At 44.1% G+C, this 27,237-nt stretch overlaps 1 protein-coding gene across 2 annotated transcripts in view; it reads left to right on the top strand.

The window, feature by feature from the left end:
* LOC110506148 (microtubule-associated protein 1A) overlaps positions 1 to 27,237 on the top strand; it is a 64,525-nt gene that overhangs the window by 30,805 nt on the left and 6,483 nt on the right. For both annotated transcript variants that reach the window (XM_036963904.2, XM_036963906.2), the window contains 4 exons: positions 17,721 to 17,803; positions 18,009 to 18,149; positions 18,437 to 26,225; positions 26,499 to 26,725. In XM_036963904.2, coding sequence (XP_036819799.2) covers positions 17,721 to 17,803; positions 18,009 to 18,149; positions 18,437 to 26,225; positions 26,499 to 26,725 — 8,240 coding nt within the window. The remainder of the gene's footprint in view (positions 1 to 17,720; positions 17,804 to 18,008; positions 18,150 to 18,436; positions 26,226 to 26,498; positions 26,726 to 27,237) is intronic.

Below are 27,237 nucleotides of genomic sequence, written 5' to 3'. Positions count from 1 at the left end.
GATCCAACATCTGTAGGTGTGTCCCATTTGGTGCCCTATATGAAAGCTATTAACTCTTGAGTATGCCACACCTGTGACACTGGGTCAGTGTTTCCTAGTCTACATCCCAAATGGCACCATATTCCCTAGTGCATCATCAAAAGAAGTGTACTACATAGGGAATAGGGTGCCATTTGCCACACAGACATACTTTCAGTTCCAAAACCAAGATCTTTAAGGAGGGGCAAGATGTGCTAACTGGTTTTATATGTCTCATATTCAGAAACTTTGCAGCCTATCAACAGTTTTATTCTCTCTGAGCTATCCCACCAAGTGTCTTTCATGATATAAATGTCTGGTAAGTGCACTCTGACAAGAAAAATCATTGTAAACAATATTGTAATCCCCAGCACAGCTGATCTCAATTGCTTGCTTCCAACATTTCCTGCTCCCTAAAAGCTGAGCTTTACATTTTCACCCTCTACAGGGAATTATCTTTTAAATTATCAATAAAAAAAACCTGGTGATTGAGCAGACTCAAAGGTGATTTAAATGTACAACTAAAAAAAAGTAATTTCTCATTTAAGACAGCATTTATACTGTGGCAATATCATCATACAGGTTATATCAATATCATCATGCAGGTTATATCAATATATCATACAGGTTATATCAATATATCATACAGGTTATATCAATATATCATACAGGTTATATCAATATATCATACAGGTTATATCAATATATCATACAGGTTATATCAATATATCATACAGGTTATATCAATATCATCATACAGGTTATATCAATATCATCATACAGGTTATATCAATATATCATACAGGTTATATCAATATCATCATACAGGTTATATCAATATCATCATACAGGTTATATCAATATATCATACAGGTTATATCAATATCATCATACAGGTTATATCAATATATCATACAGGTTATATCAATATATCATACAGGTTATATCAATATATCATACAGGTTATATCAATATATCATACAGGTTATATCAATATATCATACAGGTTATATCAATATATCATACAGGTTATATCAATATCATCATACAGGTTATATCAATATATCATACAGGTTATATCAATATCATCATACAGGTTATATCAATATATCATACAGGTTATATCAATATATCATACAGGTTATATCAATATCATCATACAGGTTATATCAATATCATCATACAGGTTATATCAATATATCAGACAGGTTATATCAATATCATCATACAGGTTATATCAATATATCAGACAGGTTATATCAATATCATCATACAGGTTATATCAATATATCATACAGGTTATATCAATATATCATACAGGTTATATCAATATATCATACAGGTTATATCAATATCATCATACAGGTTATATCAATATATCATACAGGTTATATCAATATATCATACAGGTTATATCAATATCATCATACAGGTTATATCAATATATCATACAGGTTATATCAATATCATCATACAGGTTATATCAATATATCATACAGGTTATATCAATACATCATACAGGTTATATCAATATATCATACAGGTTATATCAATATATCATACAGGTTATATCAATATCATCATACAGGTTATATCAATGGAAAACTCATATTACTTTTTAATTTGTCATTTATGTAATCCATTAATTACAACTTGTCTAATAAAGCATGGCCATTCAAAAAGGAAAATAAAATATCCCTGAACTGTCCACATATAAAATGTGGAACTAGATCAAGCCAATCGTGATTGAGTTATATAATCTATTTTCTAATCAAATTAAATTGTAGTCTAATCAAGTAGCATGGCAACAACAGGAGATCTGCTCATCTGCTACTTAATTTTTGTGGGTTTTTGGTTGAAATCAAGATGATTTTAGCATGCAGGTGCATGTAATCCCCTGTTAGTTGGGTTTAAAAAAAATCAGCGATAACACATAGTTTGGGTTAAATTCTGCCTGTTGGTTGCAATTGCGTCGCTTAGTTTTCGTTGAGCGGTGATTAAGGTGAGATGCGTGGTTGTTGCCCACAGCCTCTTCACACTGACGGTGTTTGAGTTATTGATCTCTTACAGATATGAATCTAATCAGGATTATCGACACTAGGTCTGTGTTTATTCCATTTAAAGATGCACTATGCAGAAATCGTCCACCATTTCCTGTTTGCTAAAATTCTAATAACAAGTATATTAAATCATTGTACCTTCTAAGCCGCTGTGAAATATATTTTCAACAACCCAAAATATTGTACTTCCAGCTGTTTGAAACTGGTGTACAAATCCGAAAAAGATGCAAAAACAAAACTTAAGAACAGGTACCATAGAAATTGTACACATAGAACAGATATACGAATTCTTAGACTTGCTTTCAATAAGTATGTAGATCTATAACTCACATTTCTATGTGAATTTGGAGGGTCACCCAAAAAGTCACATATTGCAGCTTTAAGAATATAACAATTATGTCTGGAACAATTCATTTCTAATCCTGTAACAGACGGTTATGGATGAAGATCGTCATTAAAATAAAATAACCATCATGACGGCCGGGCATTCATGAGGATGAGTCCGTTTCTGCTGTAACGTGAACTCTACAACGTTGCTCCTTGCTGAAACAAGCAAGTTGTTGTAGAAAACAAGTCTTTGGCTGCCTAGGCGATGCCCCCCTCCCTGACGCAGCAGCACATGCCGTCACGAGCAGAGAAGAGGAGAAAATGTGCATGTTTTTGTTGTTGTTGCTATTCGAATGGTTATTACAGTGACCGGATCATTTGGGGAAAAGGAGATACCTAGTAGTTGTACAACTGAATGCATTCAACCGAAATGTGTCTTCCGCATTTAACCCAGCCATTCTGGGGAGCTGCCTTAATCAACGTCCATGTCATCGGTGCCCAGGGAACAGTTGTTGTTGGGGGTTAACTTGCCTTCGCTGACCAATTAGTTGACTGAAGTGTGTGAGTGCTGGGGGGAGTACACTCCTTTGTTTACACTTGCAGTCCATCATTGCTTTGCGTCCTAGTATGTGATTTCCCTGATAGTAGTCTCCCCGAGCTGTGTGTCCCCTATAGGTTCTCCTGAGCCAGCTAGTTATATGACAGGGTGATGGAGCAGGGGTCTAATTGATTAAGCAGAGAACAGGAGAGAATTATCAGGTACTCTGAATTATCCTGCTCCATACTGCCACTAAGAGGTAGCCACACCTCTGGTAGTGTGACACTTAGTAGGGGGTAAACCCAATGACTGTATGGATCCACCCCCTCATTCTTTACCCCCATTCCTCTCCCATCAACCCCATATGGGCAGTGATGGACCCCTCAGGACCCCTCAGGTCATATCAAGGGCATGCCATTCATCAATGCTGCTAGTGTTGTGATATAATATGTGACTGGAATATTAAGTATTTGAAAGGCATACCCACACACTGATATAGGGAATGTTAATGGGAATTTCACCTAATGTCCAGGGAATGTTTTTGGTTTGCTAGGTATGCTGCCAAAAAGTGTCATTTTCTTTTTGATTTAGTGAGCAATGGCAATGTTTTGATCTATGCCTGGTTTTCTGAGTATTGTATTCATTCAGCAAATATTGTCATTGTCCTCTATGTTATCTGTACCATTTATTCAGAGTTATGTAAATCCTTCTCTGGAATGGCCGCAAGCAACGTTTCTCACCCACTCAACATTGCATGCAATGTGTGGTGAAGCAGGGTTCTAGGAGAATCCTGCCCACGGAGTCAGAGAACATTACATACAATACATTGGACATGGCCTAGTGTTGCCACTGCAGTTCACACACACACACACACACACACACACACACACACACACACACACACACACACACACACACACACACACACACACACACACACACACACTCACAAATGTAGACATACACACAAATGTATATACCCTGAGCATACCAAATATTAGGAACACCTTCCTAATTGAATTGTATGCCCCTTTTGCCCTCAGAACAGCATGGACTCTACAAGGTGTCCGAAGCATTCCACAGGGATGCAGGCCCATGTTGACTCCAATGCTTCCCACAGTTGTGTCAATTTGGCTGGATGTCCTTTGGGTGGTGGACCATTCTTGATGCACATGGGAAATTGTTGAGCATGAAAAACCCAGCAGCGTTGCAGTTCTTGACACAAAACGTTGTGCCTGGCACCTTTCGTCTTGCCCATTCACCCTCTGAATGCACACTATAGACAATCCATGTCTCAATTGTCTCAAGGCTTTAAAATACTTATTTATCCTGTCTCCTCCCCTTCATCTACACTGGTTGGAGTGGATTTCACAAGTGACATCAATAAGGGATCATAGCTTTGACCTGGATTCACCTGGTCAGTCTATGACATAGAAAGAGCAGATGTTCTTAATGTTTTGTATACTCAGTGTACAAATGCACACACAAATCCTCTTGCCTTTGCTGCCAGGCCAAATGCTCACAGTTGACATCGCTCAGGTGGCATAAGAGCACATCAAGAGTTGCTGGACTCAACTCAGCGATGAGTGGGCAGAAAAAATGCATCTCTGCCAGCTAGCCAGGCATCTTGTTATTGTTGTGCATTCCAAAAGGCCCTATTCCCTATATAGTGCACTACTTTAGACCAGAGCGCTATGCACCCTGTTCAATAGAGGTGCACTATAAAGAGAATAGAGTGTAATTTGAGATGCAGCCTGAAGCTCACCCATCACCCATCAGTCAGAGGCTGAGCTATCTCTCTCTCTCTCTCTCTCTCTCTCTCTCTCTCTCTCTCTCTCTCTCTCTCTCTCTCTCTCTCTGTATCTCTTTCTCTCTCTCTCTCTCTTACTCTGTCTCTCTCTCTCTGTCTCTCCCTCTCTCTCTCTCTCTCTCTCTCTCTCTCTCTCTCTCTCTCTCTCTCTCCCCCTCTCTCTCTCTCTCTCTCTGTCTCTCTCTCATCTTCTATCCCTTGACGCCTTGTGGAGGGCCGTTGCTCACTCCCCCACCCACCTTCCCATCACCCATCAGCCATCACCCATCAGCCATCAGTCAGAGGCTGAGTTATCTCTCTCTCTCTCTCTCTCTCTCTCTCTCTCTCTCTTATTCATTGACGCCTTGTGGAGGGCCGTTGCTGACTCCCCCACCCGCCTTCCCATCACCCACTCACTCTTAGACATCTCACTTGTGTTTATCAAGTGGTGAGTCCAAGGCTTTGGCTGGATTTTATTGCTCTTTTAAAAAGAGAAGGGCATGAGATGGAGCCAGCAAAACGTTGTTTTGGTAACACATCCTTTTTATGTCCATCAGCATGGCAGCGAAGACACAAAATGGCTTCCTGCCTGGCCTGTAATTTACTGGATGAATTAGGGCAATAATTAGCTAGAATGAGATTGATCATTTGCAGCTTTTATGAAAGGAATGTTATGGAAGTCTGACTGTGTAGAGTTCTTTCAGAATGATTGCATTGCTACTCAACTCAAATATAAACCTCTATCACCAACAAGGATATATGTCTGTGTTTGTAAGCATTTGTATACAATACTTAATTGCTAAATATTATTTCAGCTTTTGTCACAGTAGAAAATGACACAATCTTTGCATGAATTATTTAGTAATAGAGCCCAGTGTCTTTCACATAAAGGTATGTCTCCTTCACACTTTGACTCAGCAAAATAGCCTAAACTGCTTCCTTGGCTATATTCTATTATGTTTAGTCATCAAACAACTCTGGCAAACAACACACTGTCACATCAGAAAAGCCTTACACGTGGCCTAGTACAGTCACCCTGTGCTCACCCTGTCACGTTCTGACCTTAGTTCTGTTGTTATATCTTTGTTTTAGTATGGTCAGGGTGTGAGTTGGGTGGGTTGTCTATGTTAGTTTTTCTATAATTTGGGATTTCTGTGTTCGGCCTAGAATGGTTCTCAATCAGAGGCAGCTGTCAATCGTTGTCCCTGATTGAGAATCATACTTAGGTAGCCTGGTTTCACTTTTGAGTTGTGGGTGTTTATTGTCAGTGTTTGTGCCACACGGGACTGTTTTGTTTGTGTCGTTTATTCACGTTTGTTGTTTTGTATTTCAGTGCTGATTTTGATGAAACATTATGGACTCTTACCACGCTGCGCATTGGTCCTCCGATCCTTCTCGCTACTCCTCCTCAGAAGAGGAGAGTGAGATCCATTACACAACCTCCAGTTCCTGAAAATAAAATAAATATCTGCTCACTATTTGGCTCATTTCAGAATAGAGTACCTTTTGGGCAGAGTAATTTTATAAAATAACTCTTTATTTCACCTAATTTTAACATTCTGTCATAAAGAGCACATGTTCAACTTCATAAAAACATTTCCATCTCAAGACGTTAAATGAAGAAAATGGTGATAAAAAGTGACTATGAAAGTGATAGGGTTGATCGTAACAATGTTGACTTTAATCAGCCATAACTTCCCTTGTGATGCGACGTAAAGAATGTTGCAAATGCCGCTGTCCATGGTTCTGAAAGTGAGAGGAGCAATATCTAATGAGGGGCATTTTGTTATTTACAACAAAAGTACTCATGTTATGATTGGGGAATAAACTAATGCAGAAACCTTAAGCTGCCCTCGAAAAGCAATTTATCTGGATCCCACAAATGATGATAATCATTTTTTATGGACTTCAGATGCGCAGATAATGCAGTTTTGAGGGATTAAATGTTTACCTACTAGAAGGCCAGCTATTGCTCTTTGGGGATGGATTAGGAAGAGCTTGGCACTGAGCTTTACATCTCTGGATATACAGCAGTATGGCTGTGTCTTTCAATCAGAAAAAAAATATTGAATCTCCAACCCACTAATCTGGCCAACCCAGAACCAAAATCTTGCGCCAGCTACACAATTTAGTTCTGGGGGGGGGGGGGGGGGTGACATATTACAAAATATACTAGAACAAGCAGCAGAAGCAGGGCCTTAGCACCACCCCCCTCTCTCTGCATGTTTCTGGAAAGTCTATGGGCCAAATGTTCCCTTCCCTTCTGAAATTCAAAATTGTGATTTGTCCAAATGATCAGTGACGAAAATCCAGCGGAACAATGTTCCTCGTTAGTTGTCGCATCGCACAATCTGTTTAGAGACGCTAAAATATGCTACGTGTGTCTGTCCACGAGAGATTAACAACCCCAAAACATCCAAAATGAATACTGGCAGTGGCATAAGTAGGCTATGGTAGATATGCAGGTAACTTCCAAAATAAAGTAAACACTTGAGTAAATGAGGGATGCAAAGTATATTGAAAGCAGGTGCTTCGATACAGGTGTGGTTCCTGAGTTAATTAAGCAATTTAAACATCCCATGTGTCATGTAAGAAAATGCCCAGTTGATCGTTATTTTGGCTACCATGGCTAGAAAAGACATCTAAGTGACTTTAAAAGAGGGGTCTCAAAGAAGCATAGAGGGTTTAAAGGGTGTGTGTGTGTGTGTGTGTGTGTGTGTGTGTGTGTGTGTGTGTGTGTGTGTGTGTGTGTGTGTGTGAGTGTGAGTGTGTGTCTCAGTCACCAGATCTCAACCCAACTGAACACATATGGGAGAATCTGGATCAGTGCCTGAGACAGCGTTTTACATCACCATGAACAAAACAACAAAATGAAGGAATTTCTAGTGGAAGAATAGTGTCGTATCCTTCCAGTAGAGTTCCAGACACTTGTAGAATCTATGCCAAGGCACACTGAAGCTGTTCTGTTTCTGTTGGCTCGTTGTGGCCCAACGCCCTATTAAGTCACTATGTTGGTGTTTCCTTTATTCTGGCAGTTACCTGTATTTTAGGTTGTATAAGACCTTAGCTATATATCATTGTTACACTGTCCATATCATGTGTCATGATGTGACAACACAGTGAGCGGAGGAATAGAATCATGCATATACAGTTAATCAAAACACCCTCAGTGTGTTTACTATACAGTGTTAGAGTAGGGTGTTAGCTGGACAATAGGATCAGCTCTGAGCCTGACACCATTCTAATTAGACCCTCAGTACATCCCAAATGGCCCCCTATTCCATACATAGTGCACTACTTGTGACCAGAGCTCTATGGCCCATGTTAAAAGTAGTGCACTATATAGAGGATATGGTGCAATTTGGACACAGACATGTTTTTCCAGAGCCATAAGAGGCTTCGGCCTATAGAATGGACCCACTACAACCCACCCCATATTTACATATCATTTATTTAACAGATGCTCTCTTCCAGGGTGAGTTATCAAGCTACGGAAGGATGAAAGCATCTGCTAAACATAGTCAAGAGTTCCAACTGAGTAATAAAAGCATAAGAGTATTCACCTGTAGAACAAATACTGTTGTACTCCATCTAACAGTTGTACTCCTTGCTTTACTATGATGCTCTGGGTGACAGTCACCCACATGGACTATGATCTATCTATGATCAACTTACTCTTCCACAATCCCAACCTTAACCATTAGATGGGACAATTGAAAGCTGACTGGGACAATTGAAATTTGATGACTCTTTTTTTGTTGAGAAGTTTCCTTGCAAACTTGTAGTGTATTTTAATTTAAAGTTCTAAAGTTTGTTATTTTCCATTTCAGACTTGATATAGCCCAAAGAAAAATGTATCAACCCTTACAAAAATGTGCATTATTTATAATCCACATATTAATTCAAATGTCCTGTTGCTGCAGGATTATTTCCCTGCTGTGGCAAACTAGCTGAAATTAAGATCCTACATCTGTATAAGGGTTACTTCATCCTACCCTTTATTAATATCAGACCGAATATCTGAGCCTGAAGAATGTGTTTGATGGGCTGTGTGAGTCTGTATGCTCCCTTCCTCCCTTCATTGAAGTAATCATGTATTAAACATGGTTTTACAGGTGAACGCAAGGACTTCACCACAGATTTCACCTGTCCAGTCCTTTCTAGTCAGTGGTTATGTCAAAGAAGGGGGAGGAAGGATACACTTTCAAATAATGTGGCTGTCCCTGCAGGCTGGTGTGGGGGGCGAGACCTGGGTTCGAATTCTATTTGATATCTTTTGCTCTAGCCTGCCTAAGGTGCCAGATGGGCAGGTATAGCAGTTCTGGGACTATTCTATTGGTCCATTAAGCCAGACAAGGTTAAAGAAGCAGAGATAACGTATCTGAAATGATTTGAAATAGAATCTGAACCCAGGTCTGATGTGGGCTCACAGGCCCATTTTCCATGAAGAGGAAGAGGCTTAGCTGGAGATTGTCCTTGGACTTGATAATTATTGGGTTGGAAATGTTAATTAGTCTTTTGGACTAATCAGAGCACGACATCTTTCAGTAGCCCTTCACATCTGTATGCGGGTTCAAAATGGCAGATTTGGAACATAGTGGCTGTACAGAGCTCAGGCTCTGCGCTTCACACCCGCATGCGGGTTCAAAATGGCAGATTTGGAACATAGTGGCTGTACAGAGCTCAGGCTCTGCCCTTCACACCCGTATACGGGTTCAAAATGGCAGATTTGGAACATAGTGGCTGTACAGAGCTCAGGCTCTGCGCTTCACAGCTCTGTATGTGTTTTGACTGACTGCTGTTCTGAACTTGAGCAACGCGCCTCCCGCTAATTGGGCAACTTTTTATTGTCTGTGTGAGGGTAAATGCTGTAAATGAAGAGGACTCAATGTATTTTGAAAGATGAGACGTTGAGGATTATAATAAATACTGCTTTGATGTCATACAGTCCAAATGTGCACTTCACATTTCTGAATAAAAAACTAATGTCATATACAGTGTCAACGTTTATAATCACTATGTTTGATGTTCAGTTACAAGATGACATGGCATCATACCCTGGGTTGTTCTGAACAGAACAAACCAATGTTTGTTTATTGTGAGAGAACCTGAATGCACTCATGACATGACTCATTTCTATGTGCACCAAAATTACCATCTGTTTCTCTGAATTTAGTATTTTCTGATTTCGTTATCAACAAAATTCTGCAAAAAGTACAGAAAAGGTAAAATGCCCATGAAATCATGTTTGGATCAATGTTTGGATTCAGTCTCGTGTCAGGTGAACTTTTGTGTACTCACCTTTGGTCTAATCATTTCCCCATAATCTCCAAACTGTTCCCTTTCAATTGCTACCATGGTTATGCATTTGCTTTTCATATTTCTTCTGTAAGAAACATTTCAATTTATCCCTATCCATATAGGTCAATTCACAGGAGTGTAAAAGGTTAACATCAGTATGATGTTATTATGATTTTAAGCAGGTCCTTGTTTTTTTGCGTTATATAAGTGTTCTCCTCAGTAAGCATATTTTTTTGTCTCTCAGATGTTTTGGCAATCAGCATATCAAGTAGATCCAGCTGGGGGAGGAAGTTGAATGTTAATGTTTGAATATTCAGACAGTCAGCTCAGCCTCAGTACCTGTTGAATCTCAGTCGGAGGCACTTCTAACACAAAGGAAAGAAGAGGGAGACAGTGGTCGTCTCGCCTATTACACTCCCATGTTTGTTACAGCAGCTGAATTCGTTACAGCCAACAGCGCCATTGTCAGGCTTCTCTGCCTCCCCTGCAGCCAAGCCGAGAGAAAATGGAAACCGGCATTTGAAAGGATATAGAACTGGGGCTGTTGCGGTGGCCGTATTACCGCCACACCGGCAGTCATGAGTCATGACCGCAGAAAAATTCCATGTGACTGTTGAGTCACGGTAATTTCCTCTTATGCATTCTGGACATGCGTTGGTAGCACACAACTTGCTAATGACCGTCAGGTTGCTAATGGCCTGGTACTCCGGGCTCTATTGTCCCTCCATCAGGTCCTAATGGCCGGGTACTCGGGGCTCTATTGTCCCTCCATCAGGTCCTAATGGCCTGGTACTCAGGGCTCTATTGTATGGTACTCAGGGCTCTATTGTCCCTCCATCAGGTCCTAATGGCTTGGTACTCAGGGCTCTATTGTCCCTCCATCAGGTCCTAATGGCCTGGTACTAAGGGCTCTATTGTCTGGTACTCAGGGCTCTATTATCCCTCCATCAGGTCCTAATAGCCTGGTACTCAGGGCTCTATTGTCCCTCCATCAGGTCCTAATAGCCTGGTTCTCAGGGCTCTATTGTCCCTCCATCAGGTCCTAATGGCCTGGTACTCAGGGCTCTATTGTATGGTACTCAGGGCTCTATTGTCCCTCCATCAGGTCCTAATGGCTTGGTACTCAGGGCTCTATTGTCCCTCTATCAGGTCCTAATGGCCTGGTACTCAGGGCTCTATTGTCCCTCCATCAGGTCCTAATGGCCTGGTACTCAGGGCTCTATTGTCCCTCCATCAGCTCCTAATGGCCTGGTTCTCAGGGCTCTATTGTCCCTCCATCAGGTCCTAATGGGCGGGAACTCAGGGCTCTATTGTCCCTCCATCAGGTCCTAATGGCCTGGTACCCAGGGCTCTATTGTCCCTCCATCAGGTCCTAATGGCCTGGTACCCAGGGCTCTATTGTCCCTCCATCAGGTCCTAATGGCCTGGTACCCAGGGCTCTATTGTCCCTCTAACCACCTCTAACCACTCTGACATCAATGCAAATGCAATTCAGAATCACATCAAACACTTATCATCACAACCGTATTTTACTTATAAAACTCACCTTTCTGTGATTGATCCATTTGAAGAAAGATGTTCAGTAACGGGTTGAAACTGAGAGGAAAACATGGTCGTTATGGTCGTTATGGACGCTGTTTCAGAGCCTAACTAAATAAAATGGATAGTGCTTTCTAAGTTGATGATTCATTCAAAACACACATACGTACATACGCACAGGCCTATCTATGAGCCCAGGGAAAAAACGGAATTGAAATAACGATTGTGCCGTTATACAATACATACCCTACCGCATATTATGCACGGCAGAAAAACATTACAAAAAACTGATTTAAGATGTCATTGGTACATAATTGGTCTAACGTACTCCAAAATGAAACAAATTCTAGTAATCGCCTTTGAGTGTGGACTGTATTATTCTGCATACTGGATGGACCTTGTGCTACCCTCCAAACCTTCTATCCATGAGTCTGGGAAAGAACGTATAGGCCAAGGCGATGCTGTTGGTTCATTGATTGTGCAGGGCGGCTTACAGAGTTAGCCTACAATTGCCTAAAGAATATCTCACCACCGTGTGTTTCCATCTCCTCCCATCTCTCCTTCATTCCTGTCACAGATCCCTCCGGAACTGTGTCATTACGCACACCTGGTCCCCATTTCCCTGATTGTAGTTGTATAAATTTGCCCTTTGGTTTCCATTGGGCTGTCGATTATTGTTCCAATGTCTGTTTTGCCTGTGAGTACCTGTGCCTTGTTGTTTTGGCTTTCGTGCTGCTTGTTTTGCGCAGATGATTACGGGTCTCGTCCCGTGTGGTATCATTGTGCGCTTGTGTATTTATTCGAGCTACTCCTCTTTTTTGGGGGTCTGTATACGTGTTTGTTTGGTCTTCGTCCCCGTGCTTTTACATGGCACGCTGTCATTTGGGTGAAATAAAACAAATAATACGCATTCCTGCGCCTGTCTCCCGATCCTTCACCCAACGTGACAATTCCTTTCTCAAGCACGCAGAGAGAGGGTCTGTCAACAGTTTAATGAAATATGTTTTGTTGTGAAAACATGTTACCATCGATGTTCACAAACAGATTTAACTTGGTTTCCCAAATGAAGCACTGTGTAGTTGCAGTAACATGGTTGGAGAGCCCATGGCATACAGAGTGTGGGTGGAATATCACCTGAACCATCCCTCTGATTTGATTACAGCAAAAACATTCCACTGACATGACTGACCAGTGGCTCAATGCTATGGATAATGGCAGATAATGGCAGGTATGTGGGTGTACTATTTTTAGATTTCAGTGCAGCATTTCATTTGATTTAGTGGATCATGAAATACTTTTGACAAAAATATTGCATTATGGGTTTAGGGAGGCAGCATTGAATTGGGTACAGTCATATCTAACTAACAGGAAACAGTTAACCTATATCAATGGGTCGTTTTCTTCCCCTCGTGCTTTACCATGTGGAATAACGCAGGGCAGCTGCCTTGGGCCACTTCTTTACTTAATACAAAGTATATACCAACAATCTTCCTTATGCCTTATCTCAAGCTACTATATTTACAGATGATACAACAACTTATACAGTAAGACAATCGGTTCAACAGGTACAGCAAGGTCTACAAGTAGATATGGGAAATATCAGGGAGTGGGTTTGCTGGAACAAACTTTTTTGACCGCCAAGAAAACCAAAGTTATGTTGGTCTGTTCCACCGGGAAAAGGCCAACACAACATGGGATGCAAATAAGTATGGGGGAGTACAAATTGAGGAAGTGGCAGAAACCAAACTACTAGGCGTGCAGCTAGACAACTGCTTATCATGGTCGTCTCAAATAACTAATCTATGTAAAAAAAAATATATATATGCATGCATGATCAGAAGGATAGCTAAATATTTACCGGGAAAGATTCTTAAGCAAATAACCCAAGCATTAATTGGGAGTCAGGTGACCACTGTTCTGTGTTCTGGGAAAATGCATCAGCAAGTGAAATTAGGAGGCTGCAGATTGTACAGAATAAAGCAGCAAGGATTGCTTTAAGGTGGAGATATGATTATTCTGTTGTAGTCATGCACAATGCTCTTGGGTGCTCATTAATCAACAAGATAATACAAAAAAACATGTTTCTTTCCCCCATTTAAAACGGCCAAACTCCATTCACAACAGTATTCAGTTGGTAAGAGACAGACAATACTAGGAATAGATTGTCAGTCATCTACTGTATGTGTTATCCCAGGAGAAAAGAGAAGTGGGCAAAATAACATTTAGATTCAGAGCATTAAAGAAATGGAAGAATTTAGCAAACCAGAAACGTTTCAATATATAAATTCAAACAATACTTTAGAAGCATTTAAATATAATACATTGGAAGGTTGTGCAGGACCATGGTAGATGAAGGAACCAATCTTTTCACACTGTTAGAGTATTTATCTGATAAGTAAGGCAGGGTATTATGTCTGCTGTTTGTAACACTTTGTTATATGAGAAAATGTGATTGTATTATAAATTGTATTTTAATGTTCGAGGACTCTTGGAAGATTAGTCAGAATGAGGACTAAAAGAGATCCTAATCAAATCAAATCAAATCTCTGCTGTGTCTGTGGATTACATTGTTGGACATTTCTATCTCTGTGTTGTCTTCATTCTCAATGTCAGTGGGTGAGAGTGTTTTTCCGAGATCAGGAAGTGATGCTATTGTGCGCTTTCTATTATTCTCTGTGAAGAAGACACATCTGGAGGTCATACAGTGGCCGAGCTATCCTGGTGATTTTCAATTTGATTGTAGAGATAAGGTTGATCCTCTCAGATACAGGGCCCTGCTCATTGAATGAGACCCCTGGGCAGAATAACAGACAGGGAATTTTATAGACCCTATGTGGGTAAGGAAAAGGCTCAAAGCATGATTGTGTTTCCTCATGCAGCTTAACCTCTTGGACCCCTGGTATGTCCCTTGTAACAGAAGACACGACAGGAATGAAGCAGCTTTTTAGAAATAGTGAATACATTTTGCCTCTAATGTAAACTCACGTAAACTCGTACATCGCCTTGGTCCGTACAATTGCCCTTATTCTAGCAACCCAAAAACGTAATACTTCCAGATCAACTGTAATGTCAATACCATTGTAAAGCACAATTTCTCCCCTTTCCAACAGAATCAATTACATGACCTAAACACTGCCCGTTTCTGCATAATTTAAGCAGGCAATGAGCCCCGTCGGGTCTTTTTAAAAATGGCGGGTGGGGAAGCGAAACTAATGCGTGATAGTGAGAAGGAGATATGTCGTGTGGGAAAATTGCTTTTTTTCACTCGATCTGTCCAACTTATCACCTTATTGCCTCTAAAATGTAAATAAAACACTATAAAGAGTTTATATAATGTGTCATTACATACCTATTTGAAGGTTTGTGTCGGATTTGAATCGGGTTTTTAGGGCGGTGCTAAAGTGATCTTAGAAGTAAACAGTGGCTTTGAGAATGATGATCACATGCAATGATGACGCAAAAAATGACTAGGTATCCCCCTTACCCCCGTCACTGTCCATTTCTTGTTTTTAAAGGATGAGAGAAGTGCTACACCTGGTGGAGAGAGATTGTAAGATAGAAATAGTTGTTTTATGCGTGCTGTACGTTACGACATGACACGTCTAGATGTAACGGAGGGTCTGTTTTTTCTACTTTTCTCCAATACTATAGAGCCGTTACCATGTCGATCAACGCTTGAATAGAAACCTAGTTCACACCCCCGATTTTGAAGTCAACACAGTCGCTACAGTCCCATTAGTTTTCTTTGTAGCCTCGTTTGGATGTTGCGGTTAAGCACATTTGTACGGAATGGGGTGAGTTTACGTTATATACTGTACCTTGAGTTCGTGAGCCCTTTGTAACAGAAAAAGGTGTGTGTGTGGGTGCATGTGTATTTGTGTAAGGTGGGTGCGTAATATTGCGTATGTGATTTAAACATTTACCAGTTAACTCAATCCCCAAAGACATTGCCACTCGTAGTCAAAAATTGTAGTCTATTGTATCCAGCGTTAGTGTATTGAGAGTTTGGTGGGTAGTTTTTGAGAATTAGCCCTCAGTGAACATTACCAGGCTCCTCCAGTATCATTGACATTCACATTAGAGAAGTTCCACGCTTCATTTGAAAAAATAAAAATGTCTGATTTGTCACTGTTGTTCTTCCTGTAGTGTATTCATCCAGCATGAAAATGTACACACATTGGCCTTTCCGCTGGCATTGTTATTCTAACACTCACAATCCCAACATAAGTCCCAAATGGCTCCCTTTTCCCTATTTACTACTTTTGACCAGAGCCTTATGGACCCTGGTCAAAAGTAGTCAACTATATAGGGAATAGGGTACCATTTTGGACGGAACCCCAGTCTCCTGAGGTTCAACACAATTCATTCCACTCTATTTACTTTCTCGGCAGCTGAGCAAATTACAGCAGTTAGCCTTTTTTGGAGCCAAACGTGAAACTAAAACTACAAATAAATCTCCAAAACTAGGCCAATATGTGCTGCTTACTTGCTAAGTACACACTACAGAGCACATTCTGGTCATTTGTAAGCAAAAACTAGCTCATAATTTGAGGAAGTCATCAGCTGGTACTAGGCACAGATGCTGAAAAAGCTATTAGTGTTAAATGTCACCCGTGGCGGTAGCTTGTGCATCTCGTTTACGTGGGTGAGGTGTATTTTTTTGACCTTACACGTAACCCCTGGATAACAAGACGTCATTCTCCTTCCGTCTTCCATCTATTTACCTCCTAATGCCCTTGCTTCCCCTCTGCAGTGAAGAAAAAAACACCCATGATATTAAACCCCTCTCATATTCTTCCAGTTGGAGATGAGCCAGTAAACCATTTTGTGCTAAAAATAGTTTCCCTGATGAAGCACCTGCATGCAGGATCAGGATGCTGCTTCTACTGCTGCCTTGGCAGTTGCTGTCTCCTCCTGTGTTACTCTGCTGTCTATTCTCCCATGCAGCACGTCTGGCCCTCCCTCCCTCCTGTCCCTCCCTCCCTCCCCCTCAGAAATGCTGCAATGCGTCTCCCATAGCCAAGAGTGGGTCAGTGTAACTCAGCCAGCGGCAACATAGCTAGCTAGCTTAGCATCCCCATGGCAACAGCCAATGGGGTTTGCAGGCTGCAGCTAATCAGGCTTTTGCAATATTGTTGTTGTTTACGTGGCATGGAAGAGAATGTATATACGGGTTCAAGACATTAACAGAGAGGAAATAGGATGGCGAGTGAGGGGACCTTGGAGGGAGGGGAAGCCTGTGTATGGCTCACAGTGTTAGTCTGCAGCTAATTGTGTTTGACTAATGCTAGAAGCCCAGATGTTGTATTATCAGTAATCGGTTTCAGCCAAGTTTTCATACAGCCCCAGCGTTTTGGTGTTTTTGTTAATTGGCTTGTCTAATATGCGAAATTCACAGACAGCCCTGTCTGCTGTGATGCCGCTGTAGACTTGCAGTGCACCCTGGAAGTGTCCCTGTCAGACACTGTAGGAACACTCATCTTATAGCAATAATAATAATCATCGTCATCATCATCATAATCATAATAATCACAATAATTATTATAATAATAATAGTAATACTACTACTACTAATAATAACAATAATGATGGGCCACAATACTTATGGCGTCTACGCTTCCAATAATATTAAAGCACGGTTGCAGAGGATCATTCTGATCCATGTTCTCTGGTTTTGCTTTCCAATGGTTTTGTACTGTCATTTGACTAAGTTACTCATCACTGCAGTACATTTCTAGCTATCTCCTTATCATGGAAAACATGAGGTCTCACATGTTAAACTGCTGGTCATGTTCCTTAATGGACCCTCAATGCTTAAGGCTTATCACATCACCACATAATACAATTCCTCAATTATAAGTCTAGTCTATTTTCACATGCAGCATTCTAAGCAGTATTATAGTGAACAGTGGTGCAGGGGAGCGAACCCAGGTCACTGGCGAGAAAGGCAAACACCCTACCCATTGCATCATTAGGGTTAAGCCACTTGGTGGGAATTGTAACATGGCTTATGTAGCGAGGATTGTTACAATATTTAGTATTTCCACACACAGAAATATTGTAGGAACGTCGACTACTGACTGAACTGTTGTTTTAGTTGTTTAATCATTCTTATCCCTGTGTTTTGTTGTGTTTGTTTCCTCTCCAGGACAGAGGACCCTGCAGTACAAGAGTGATGTCCTTGAGACAGTTGTGTTGGTGAACCCGTCAGAGGAAACTACTGCTTCAGAGGTAAGTGTGACCCAGACATACCTGACAACTGACGGCTTTTGCCTTCACAGAAACCACCTTTATACACAAAATATGGTACGGTTGATGTTTCTCAATGGAAACCTTTTTTGAAAAGATACTGCTTACTGATGAGGTCAATCAACTGTGATGATAATCCACTAATGTCATTTATTCTTCTATTTGTCCCTCTCCTCCTCCCGTCCAGATCCGTTCTCTGATCACTGACTCTGCTGGACACAAGCTACTAGTCCTAAGTGGCCAGAGCTCTGAGCAGGGAGGTGACATCACACTGCAGGGTGGAGCCTTCACCTGGAGACACTTCTCTGACATCATCTCTGATCCTGGAGTAAGATCAACTGTTCATCATTACTTTACTATAAGTTGACGTTACACTGTATAGACTACACTGTTTAGTTACTCTGTTGTTATGTTAGTAGTATCCAGACTTGACTCTCTCAATCAATATGTGTGATTATTTTATTTTAGGGAGGGGTTGATTCATTTAAATATGTTCTTGTTATATGCTCAAATAAAATATTGTTTTGATAAATAGGTATACTTGCTATTAAAATGTTTCTTTACATAAGCTATGTCTAACAATATGTTTATGTTGTGTTGTGGTCCGACCTCCAGGTGACTGAGGTCCTGTCCAACTCAGCATCGGACCAGCGGCCCAGGCTAACAGTATCGTGCCTGGGAGACGGGGGCTGGAGCTCACTGGGCCACAGCCAGGAGAAGCAGCACCTCCAGAACCTTCTGGAATACCGCCTAAACCCTGAGCCCACGCTTCCCGACATGGAGGGAGTCGCGGAGTTCACAGAGTACGTCTCGGAGACGGTGGACGTCCCGTCACCCTTTGACAACCTGGAACCGCCCACCTCGGGTGGTTTCCTGAAGCTATCCAAGCCCTGCTGCTACATCTTCCCCGGAGGGAGGGGTGACTCTGCCCTGTTCGCCGTGAACGGATTCAACATCCTGGTGGATGGAGGGTCCGAACGCAGGTCCTGTTTCTGGAAGCTGGTCAGGCACTTGGACAGGATAGACTCAGTCCTGCTGACCCACATTGGGGCGGACAACCTCCCAGGCATCAACGGGCTGCTCCAGAGGAAGATCGCTGAGCAGGAGGAGGAGCAGTCCCAGGGATCTGGCGGCTCCAACACATACGGTGACTGGATGAAGAACCTGATCTCGCCCGAGCTCGGCGTGGTGTTCTTCAACGTCCCTGAGAAGCTACGAATGCCTGAGTCCACGCTAAAGGTCAAACGGAGCATCGAGGAGGCATCCCTCACACTGCAGTATCTCAACAAGCTTGGCATCAAGTCAGAACCTCTTTACAGGGTCGTTAGCAACACCATTGAGCCCATCACGCTTTTCCACAAGCTGGGCGTTGGCAAGCTAGACATGTACATTCTGAACCCTGTGAAGGAAAGCAAGGAGATGCAGTTCCTTATGCAGAAGTGGGCTGGGAACAGTAAGGCCAAGACTGGGATTGTGATGTCCAATGGCAAAGAAGGAGAAATATCCGTCCCTTACTTGACCTCAGTAACAGCTCTTATCGTATGGATCCCGCATAGTCCAACAGAGAAGATAGTCAGGGTGCTGTTCCCTGGAAATGCACCGCAGAACAAAATCTTGGAGGGGCTTGAAAAGCTGAAGCACCTGGACTTCCTGCGCTACCCAGTAGCCACTCAGAAAGACATATCCTCTGGGGCCCCGCCTCCAATCATAAAACAAACAAAGATGAGATCAAGAACAGAAAGCAAGGAGAGCCTGAAATCTTCCACCAAAACACAGTTGGCCTCAAAAGCCAGCAAGAAGGAAGCTAAAGGGCAGGAAGAGGAGTCCAAGAATGACTCGGCTAAAGAGAACAAAATTGAAAAGAAAGAGGAGAAGAAGGAGAAGAAGGTGAAGAGTGAGAGCGCCAAAGCTACCAAAGCCACCAAAGCCACCAAACAACAACAAAACAGTGAGGCAGTACCCGAAGCAGCCAAACTGGAGAGAAAGAAGCTGTCCAAGGAGAAAACACTGAGGAAACACTCCAAGGAACGACCATCTAAGATGGAGGAGAAAAAGGACAAAGAGAAGAAAGAGATCAGTAAAGTAAAGAAAGAGGACAACAAACGCGAAGTGAAGAAAGATGATACTGCTAAAAAAGAGGAGAAAAAAGAAACAAAAGCAGTGAAGGAGGAGAAAAAGAAGGATCTGAGTAAGCCAGAGCTGAGGAAGATCACCAAACCAGACCTGAAACCCTTTACCCCAGAAGTCAGGAAAACCCTCCATAAGGCAAACAAGACACAGGCCAAACCCAAGACGGACAAGACTGACAAAAACATAACAGCCAAACCGGTCAAAGAGAAAACAGCTGAGAAAAAGTCTGTCCCAAAGAAAGCCCCCCCAAAATCCGCTGCTGCTTTGGCAGACGGGTCCGTTGTATCCTCTCCAGAAGACCTCACCAAGGACTTCGAAGCTTTAAAACGAGATGAGCTCTCGAAGCTAGGGAGTGAACCCATTCAGAATGATGTCATGTCTGGATGTCCAGCTTTCACAGACTCCAAACTCCCTGATGAGGGAATAACAACTAAATCCCCAGCCAATCTTGGAGAGAAGTTTGAGGATGAGGGTGCTGACATGGATGATGGTGATGATGATGGGGAAGAGTACAATAAAGAGAGTGATGTACTAAAGAAAGGTGCAGATGTCGGAAAATGGCAGGACATTAAAAGAAATGCTGGCATGGATAGGAAATATGAGGATGAAATGGAGAAAGACGACGACGACTACTCTACTAAGGGAGACATGAATTCGAAGAAGAGTGTCAGCTCAGAAGAGGAGGGTGACGTTATCGAAAAAGCAGATCTGGAGGGAATTGAGGATTATGAGGATAAATACAACTCAGAAAAAGATAAAAAAGAATGGGACACCAAGTCAAACGACTTTAAATCGTTTTCAACCGCAGTCGCCTCTGGACAAACCACTACCGCTGCCTCTGAGCAAGTGTCCTTCATCCAAGATGAGACTATTCCCGCTTATTCCGAAACGGAGCAGACCATCTCCGATGAGGAGATCCATGAAGAACCCGAGGACAGGATCCCACACCTCCGCTACGACGTTGCTTCCTGCGACATCACCGTTCCCGACGTTCCAGGATCCTTTGACTCTGTGTATGGTGTTAGGGAGATGAGAGCCTTGGCTACGTCTGACGCCTCAGACTTCAAAGCCAAAGGCTTTGTGGGAAGACATGACCCAGTGTTGGCAGCCTATCCAAGCATCATCACAGCTCCGCTCGCCGAGGAAGAGCACATCTCCTCAGCCACGTCCATCACAGAGTACGATAAACTGTCCTCGTTCGCCACTTCCATGGCGGACGACCAGTCCATCGCATCTGTGACCGCCCCGCAGACAGAGACAGAGACAGGGAGGAGCTCTCTTCACCTGGACACGGTCAATAGCATCCCCTACCGCACCGAGGCCACCCACGGGAAGGACTACCTCCACTCGGCTGGAACCATCTCTCCCACCTCCTCCCTGGAGGAGGACAAGAACTTCAGTTCTCCTCCTTCAAAGGAGTACCAGCCTTTTGTTACCGAGATGGAGGCTGGGAGGAAGACCAAACCCGTCCATGAGGAGTATGACGAAGAGGAGGATGAAGACGAGGACCAGACTCCCAACGTTGATATCCCCTTGGGGAAACTCCAAGAGGGCTACGAGCAGGCGACGGCAGCCATGTTGCTCCAGGACAAGGATAAATCCCCCTCCACTGCCTTTGCACCTCCCTCTCCTCCCTCTTTCTCCAGCGAGTTTAAGCCTAGTACCATGTTTGAAGGTGAAGAGAGATGTCTTAGCCCAGGCGACAGCACCGGGAAGCTGGCCTCACCCACCCAGTCGGTCCCCATCAGCAGTGGCTACTCCCCCACAGAGGAGAAGAAAAACAACAAATTGGACAACACTGAAATTGAGCTCCATAAAATGGGGCTTTCTGGTGACAAGACCCCCTTTGAAGAATCAGATGAGGATGATGATGATGATGACTATTATGAGAAAAGGGATCTCAAACCCTGTGTTAAAGCTAAGTATTTGGAACAGAAGGAGGGTAGGTTCTTGGACGATGAATCACCTCAAGAAGAGAAGCTGTCTGAGAGGGACAAAGGACTAGCAGAGGATGACATCAAGTCCAAGTATCTGCAGAATAAACCGGGGTTGACAGATGAGACACAGTTCTCTGGTTACATGGAGCAAACAACCAAACCCCAGATCATGCACTCCGACGAGCAAGACGAGGTGGAGGAAGATGATGAAGATGATGTTGTTCAACCAAGTGGAACAGGGTCTAGAGCTTTATCAGTAGAGCAAAGTAAATTGGACTCTGAAGATGACAAAAAGGATGCAGCATTATCCAGAAAAAAGAACCATGTAACTTTGAAAGAGCCAGAGAAAAGTGTCCAGTTCAATCTGTATGACTTCCCGGAGCGAGAGGGTAGAGAGAAACGCTCAGAAGAAGAAATAAGACAGGACACCCCATATGTACACGGCAAGACTTTCTCTTACAGTGATATCTATGACAACAAAACCAGTTATCAGAAGGACCAGTCAGAAAAAATGGGGAAGGACAGTATGAAGGAGATGGACACACAGAAAAAGGACTCCGCTTTCCCCTCAGACAAGGAGGGTTTCACTAGCTCTCATGGAAAATATGTATCTTCTTCCTCCTCTTCCACTTCCCCCTTTCCATGGCTCCATGGCTCTGAATCAATAGAGAAGATAAGTGAGCCACATGGATACAGCAGAGAGAGCAGATTCCCATCAATGGCTGATAGACCAGAGGCTTCAACCACATCCTTATCATCAGAGAGAGACTCCTCCCCTTATAAAGTTCACAGTGATTACACCTCTGTAACAGGTAGTGCTGCAGCCAAACCCTCTTCAATGAGCTACCATGACAAAGAGGTGGAACTGGAGATAGACATGAGGAAGCTAACAGCCAGGGATGAGGAAGACTACGATGATTATGATGAAGAAGATGATGAAGAAGAGGATGAGGACGATGAAGAGGAGGATGCTATTGACTCAGACATGGAGAAAGGTGCCAAAGAGAAATCGGAAAAGGAAGTCAAAAGTCCATTCATCGATGGTGTGAGCTCAAAACAGCCCCAGTTTATGGTTTCGATGGCTGGCTACGGTTACAACAGTCAGACAAAGCCGACTTCACCAGACAGCATGAGCACAGAAGAGCCAGAGTTTATGGTTTCCATGGCCGGCTATGGTTACAACAGTCAGGCAAAACCGACTTCACCAGACTGTGTGAGCTCAAAAGAGACAGATTTCACAGACTCCAAACTCCCTGATGAGGGGATAACAACTAAATCCCCAGCCAAACTTGGAGAGACGTTTGAGGACGAGGGTGCCGACATGGATGATGATGAGGATGATGATGACGATGATGAGGAGGAGTACAACAAAGAGAGGGATGTACTAAAGAAATGTGCAGATGGTTACAGTAGTCAGGCAAAGCCGACTTCACCAGACCGCTTGAGCTCGAAAGAGACAGAGTTTATGGTTTCCATGGCCGGCTATGGTTACAACAGCCAGGCGAAGCCGACTTCACCAGACGGAATGAGCTCAAAAGAGACAGATTTCACAGACTCCAAACTCCCTGATGAGGTGATAACAACTAAATCCCCAGCCAAACTTGGAGAGAAGTCTGAGGATGAGGGTGCCGACATGGATGATGATGACGATGATGACGATGATGAGGAGTACAACAAAGAGCGTGACACACACAGCCAGGCAAAGCCGATTTCACCAGACGGCATGAGCTCGAATGAGCCAGAGTTTATGGTTTCCATGGCAGGCTACGGTTACAACAGCCAGGCGAAGCCGACTACGCCACCTTCTTCCACCACCTGCAAAGGTGACATGGGCGCCACAGCGTTCTCTGGGTACTCCTCTGGGTTTGATTATTCTTACGGTGGGGAGAAAGACACATTTCAGTCCAGCCAGATGAAGGACAAAGAGGGAAAAGATGACTATTTCCACAGTGAGAGAGCTGACGGTGGTAAGAAAACAGGAGACACAGTAGGAGTCTCATCAGGCTTCCACTACACCACCACCTCTGCCACGGCATATTCGTCCTCCTCTTCCTACAGCTACTCCTCCTCTACGTCCGGTCCGTCACTCTCCACCAGCCGGCAGTTTGGCGAGGAGCTGGAGACCCCAGCCAACGCCTCCGACCACATCTTCAAACACGATACAGACAGTGCCGGCTTCGAGTACTCCTCCTTTAAAGATGAACACGGCTCCTTTAAAGATGAACATGCCTCCTTTAAAGATGAACACGCCTCCTTTAAAGATGCACACGCCTCCTTTAAAGATGAACACATCTCCTTTAAAGATGAACACGGCTCCTTTAAAGATGAACACGCCTCCTTTAAAGATGAACACACCTCCTTTAAAGATGAACACGGCTCCTTTAAAGATGAACACGCCTCCTTTAAAGATGAACACGCCTCCTTTAAAGATGAACACGCCTCCTTTAAAGACAAACACGCTTCCTTTAAAGATGAACACTCCTCCTTTAAAGAGGAACACTCCCCGGCCATGGACTCCTCCCCCTTTTCCAGTTCCTGCGGGATGGTTAAGAACGAGTACCTGGAGGTTTCGGAGAAGCAGATGACGATGGCCACCACCACCACCGCAGAATCCACCTCCAGGCTGGCCCGCTTCTCTCCTCACAGCCCCTTTGAGGAGATCAAACCTTTCCACTCACACTCCTCCGCTTCCTCCTCGGAAGACAAAAAGGAGCATGTTGCCTCGATGGAAGGAAGTGTTGTGAACAAAAGCCCCCAGTCGGACTGCTTCTATAAACCGGAATGGGCGGATGAGTCCAAGCTGCAGGCTGCAGGGGGTTATGGGCCTTTCTCCCAGTCACCCAAGGAGAAGGATGCCATCGCCATGGGTTTGTTTGGTGTCACCTCGTCCCCACGGCCTGACTCAACAGGCAAACATTACTTTGAAAACTCTGACAGTACTGAGGAAGAGGATGACGAGGAAGGTTACATGCGTGAGATGGGCCTGTCCTTCTCCGAAAAACACGGCAGCAGCATCACCACTTCAGGTAAGATAGATGGCGCTGGTCTCCCTGATGTGCTCACCTCGTACATACCCTCCTCTCTGCTACCCACCAAGCCAGACACAGTCAATGGTCCCATGGAGGTCAGCAGCATGAGCTCCCCCATCAGTGCAGGGCCGGCAGCCAGCTGCGTGAGCCCAGGTCTGGGTACAGCTGAGGAGAAAAAGGTGAGGGGCTCCTATGAGTGGAACATGCAGAAGCCCCAGATGGACATGGTTCCTGGCGACTCCCCGCCTCATTACCGCCACGAGGACGAGTTTGAGGAGGAATGCGAAATGGAACCTGAGTGCCCCGCCCGCCCGCTCTCCCTCTCCTCCACTGATCACACCTTCGGCTCCCCCTTCTACACGGAGACGTCGTGCCGAGGAGAAGCAGGAGGAAGAGATGATGATGATGACAGCGACCTGGAACTCCCTCCTGAAATGGGCGCCTCCTCCTCCACGTCCTCCTCCAAAGCCTCCCCTGGCTACTCCTCCTCGGAACACAGGCACCGCAAGGGAGACCTCTCGCCCTCCTTCATCAATCCCAGTATGCAACAGCAGTCCAGCGATGAGGAAGACGAGGAGCGGGGACGCAGGAGCGACCAATCGCAGGAAGGGGACGAACATGACCTGTCAGTCAAGAAGAGAGCCAACAAACAGCCCCACCACCCCCACTTCCAGGGCGGCTCGGTCCCCCACGCCGGGACGGCTGGGCTGGGGTTAGCCAGAGAAGACACCCCCCCAACCTCCGACAGCGAGTCTATACCGTCGCAGTCAGATTCAGACGTTCCCCCAGGGACAAAGGAGTGCCCCTTCATCACGGGCAACAGCAACATGGACTCGGACGAGGACACTGAGTACCTGCCTGTGGATAAGTTCTCCACGATGGGAGGGGGCCACCATCACTCCTCTTCCTCCTCCTCCTCCAGGATTAGCCCCCGGGACCCCCCTCCCGCCCCCCTCATGGACCCCTTCCCCAACCCCCCTCACCCCGACGTCTGCATGGTGGACCCCGACGCTCTGGCCAATGACCAGAACCGGGCAACCTCAGAGTCGCCCCTCAAGAAGGACCCCAAGATGAAAGGCGTGCGGAAGACAGGGAAACCCAAGTCGGCATCTCCGGCTCGCCGCAAGCGGTCCCCCATGCCAGTGAAGCAGTTGCCATCCCCTCGCAGCGCCTCGCTGAAGAAGAAGGAGACAGAGAAGAGCTTGAGGATGTCCCATCTGTCAGACGGACAGGGCTCCAGAGACGATGACCTATCCAGGTCCAGCTACAACGCCGGCAGGGTGGCCAACGGAGTTAAGAGCACCTCAGGTAACAATGGTTCCCATTATACAGTATATTTATTCAACAATCGTATTATTATGTTATGCATAAAATGACTAGTAGTATACAGCACAGTGCATTACACATTGCACAACATAGCACAAACAGATCTGGGACCAGGCTAAGTCAAGGCTGCTAGGCTGTGGAAAGTGATTGAGGAAAGGAGGGGAGAGAGAGGAAATAAGCAGTTGGAGCAGAGTTTAAACCAGCGACCTTGTGGAAAGCATCAAATTGCATGGAAACATCTTTCCTTCCCCCTAGGCTCTCAGAGGTCCAGTTCCGTGGTTCCCCAAGGCCCTCCTATCTACGTAGACTTGGCCTACATCCCCAACCACTGCAGTTCTAAGAACGTGGACCAGGAGTTCTTCAAACGCGTCCGATCTGCATACTACGTGGTGAGCGGGAACGATGTGGGCAATGACGAGCCCAGCCGAGTGGTCCTGGATGCTCTACTGGAGGGCAAAGCCCAGTGGGGATCCAACCTACAGGTAACAAATCACTACCATAGAATTAGATGGAGCTCAATCATTCAGTTGATGGATCAATACATCACCTGTGCATGACATTCACTCCCTATGCATCTTAATGAACTAACTAACTAGCACACCTGACTACCTGTGCATGACATTCACTCCCTATGCATCTTAATGAACTAACTAACTAGCACACCTGACTACCTGTGCATGACATTCACTCCCTATGCATCTTAATGAACTAACTAACTAGCACACCTGACTACCTGTGGCGCTCAACTCAAACAGCGGAGTGTAGCCTACTGTTGCTCCTTGCAAATGAATTCAAAGCCTCTAATTTATTACTCAGGATGGAACCAGTGCTACTATTTCTGCCATGTAATGGTGTTGTTAAAACAATCAGTCAACCCCATAGTAGAATAGTTTACCTATTTACCTGGACGGCTTGTTGTTGTGTGTTCTATGCGGGAGAAATATTCCTCTCGATGAGCATTTAAGTTGCGAGAGCCATAGGGAGGGAAACGTAT

Source organism: Oncorhynchus mykiss, chromosome 26 (genome assembly GCF_057628025.1).
Source record: "Oncorhynchus mykiss isolate SJ-2025 chromosome 26, ASM5762802v1, whole genome shotgun sequence".
In the NCBI taxonomy this organism is placed as follows: domain Eukaryota; kingdom Metazoa; phylum Chordata; class Actinopteri; order Salmoniformes; family Salmonidae; genus Oncorhynchus; species Oncorhynchus mykiss.
The sequence above is the reverse complement of the archived record's forward strand: the minus strand, read 5'-3'. Positions and strand labels throughout refer to the sequence as shown.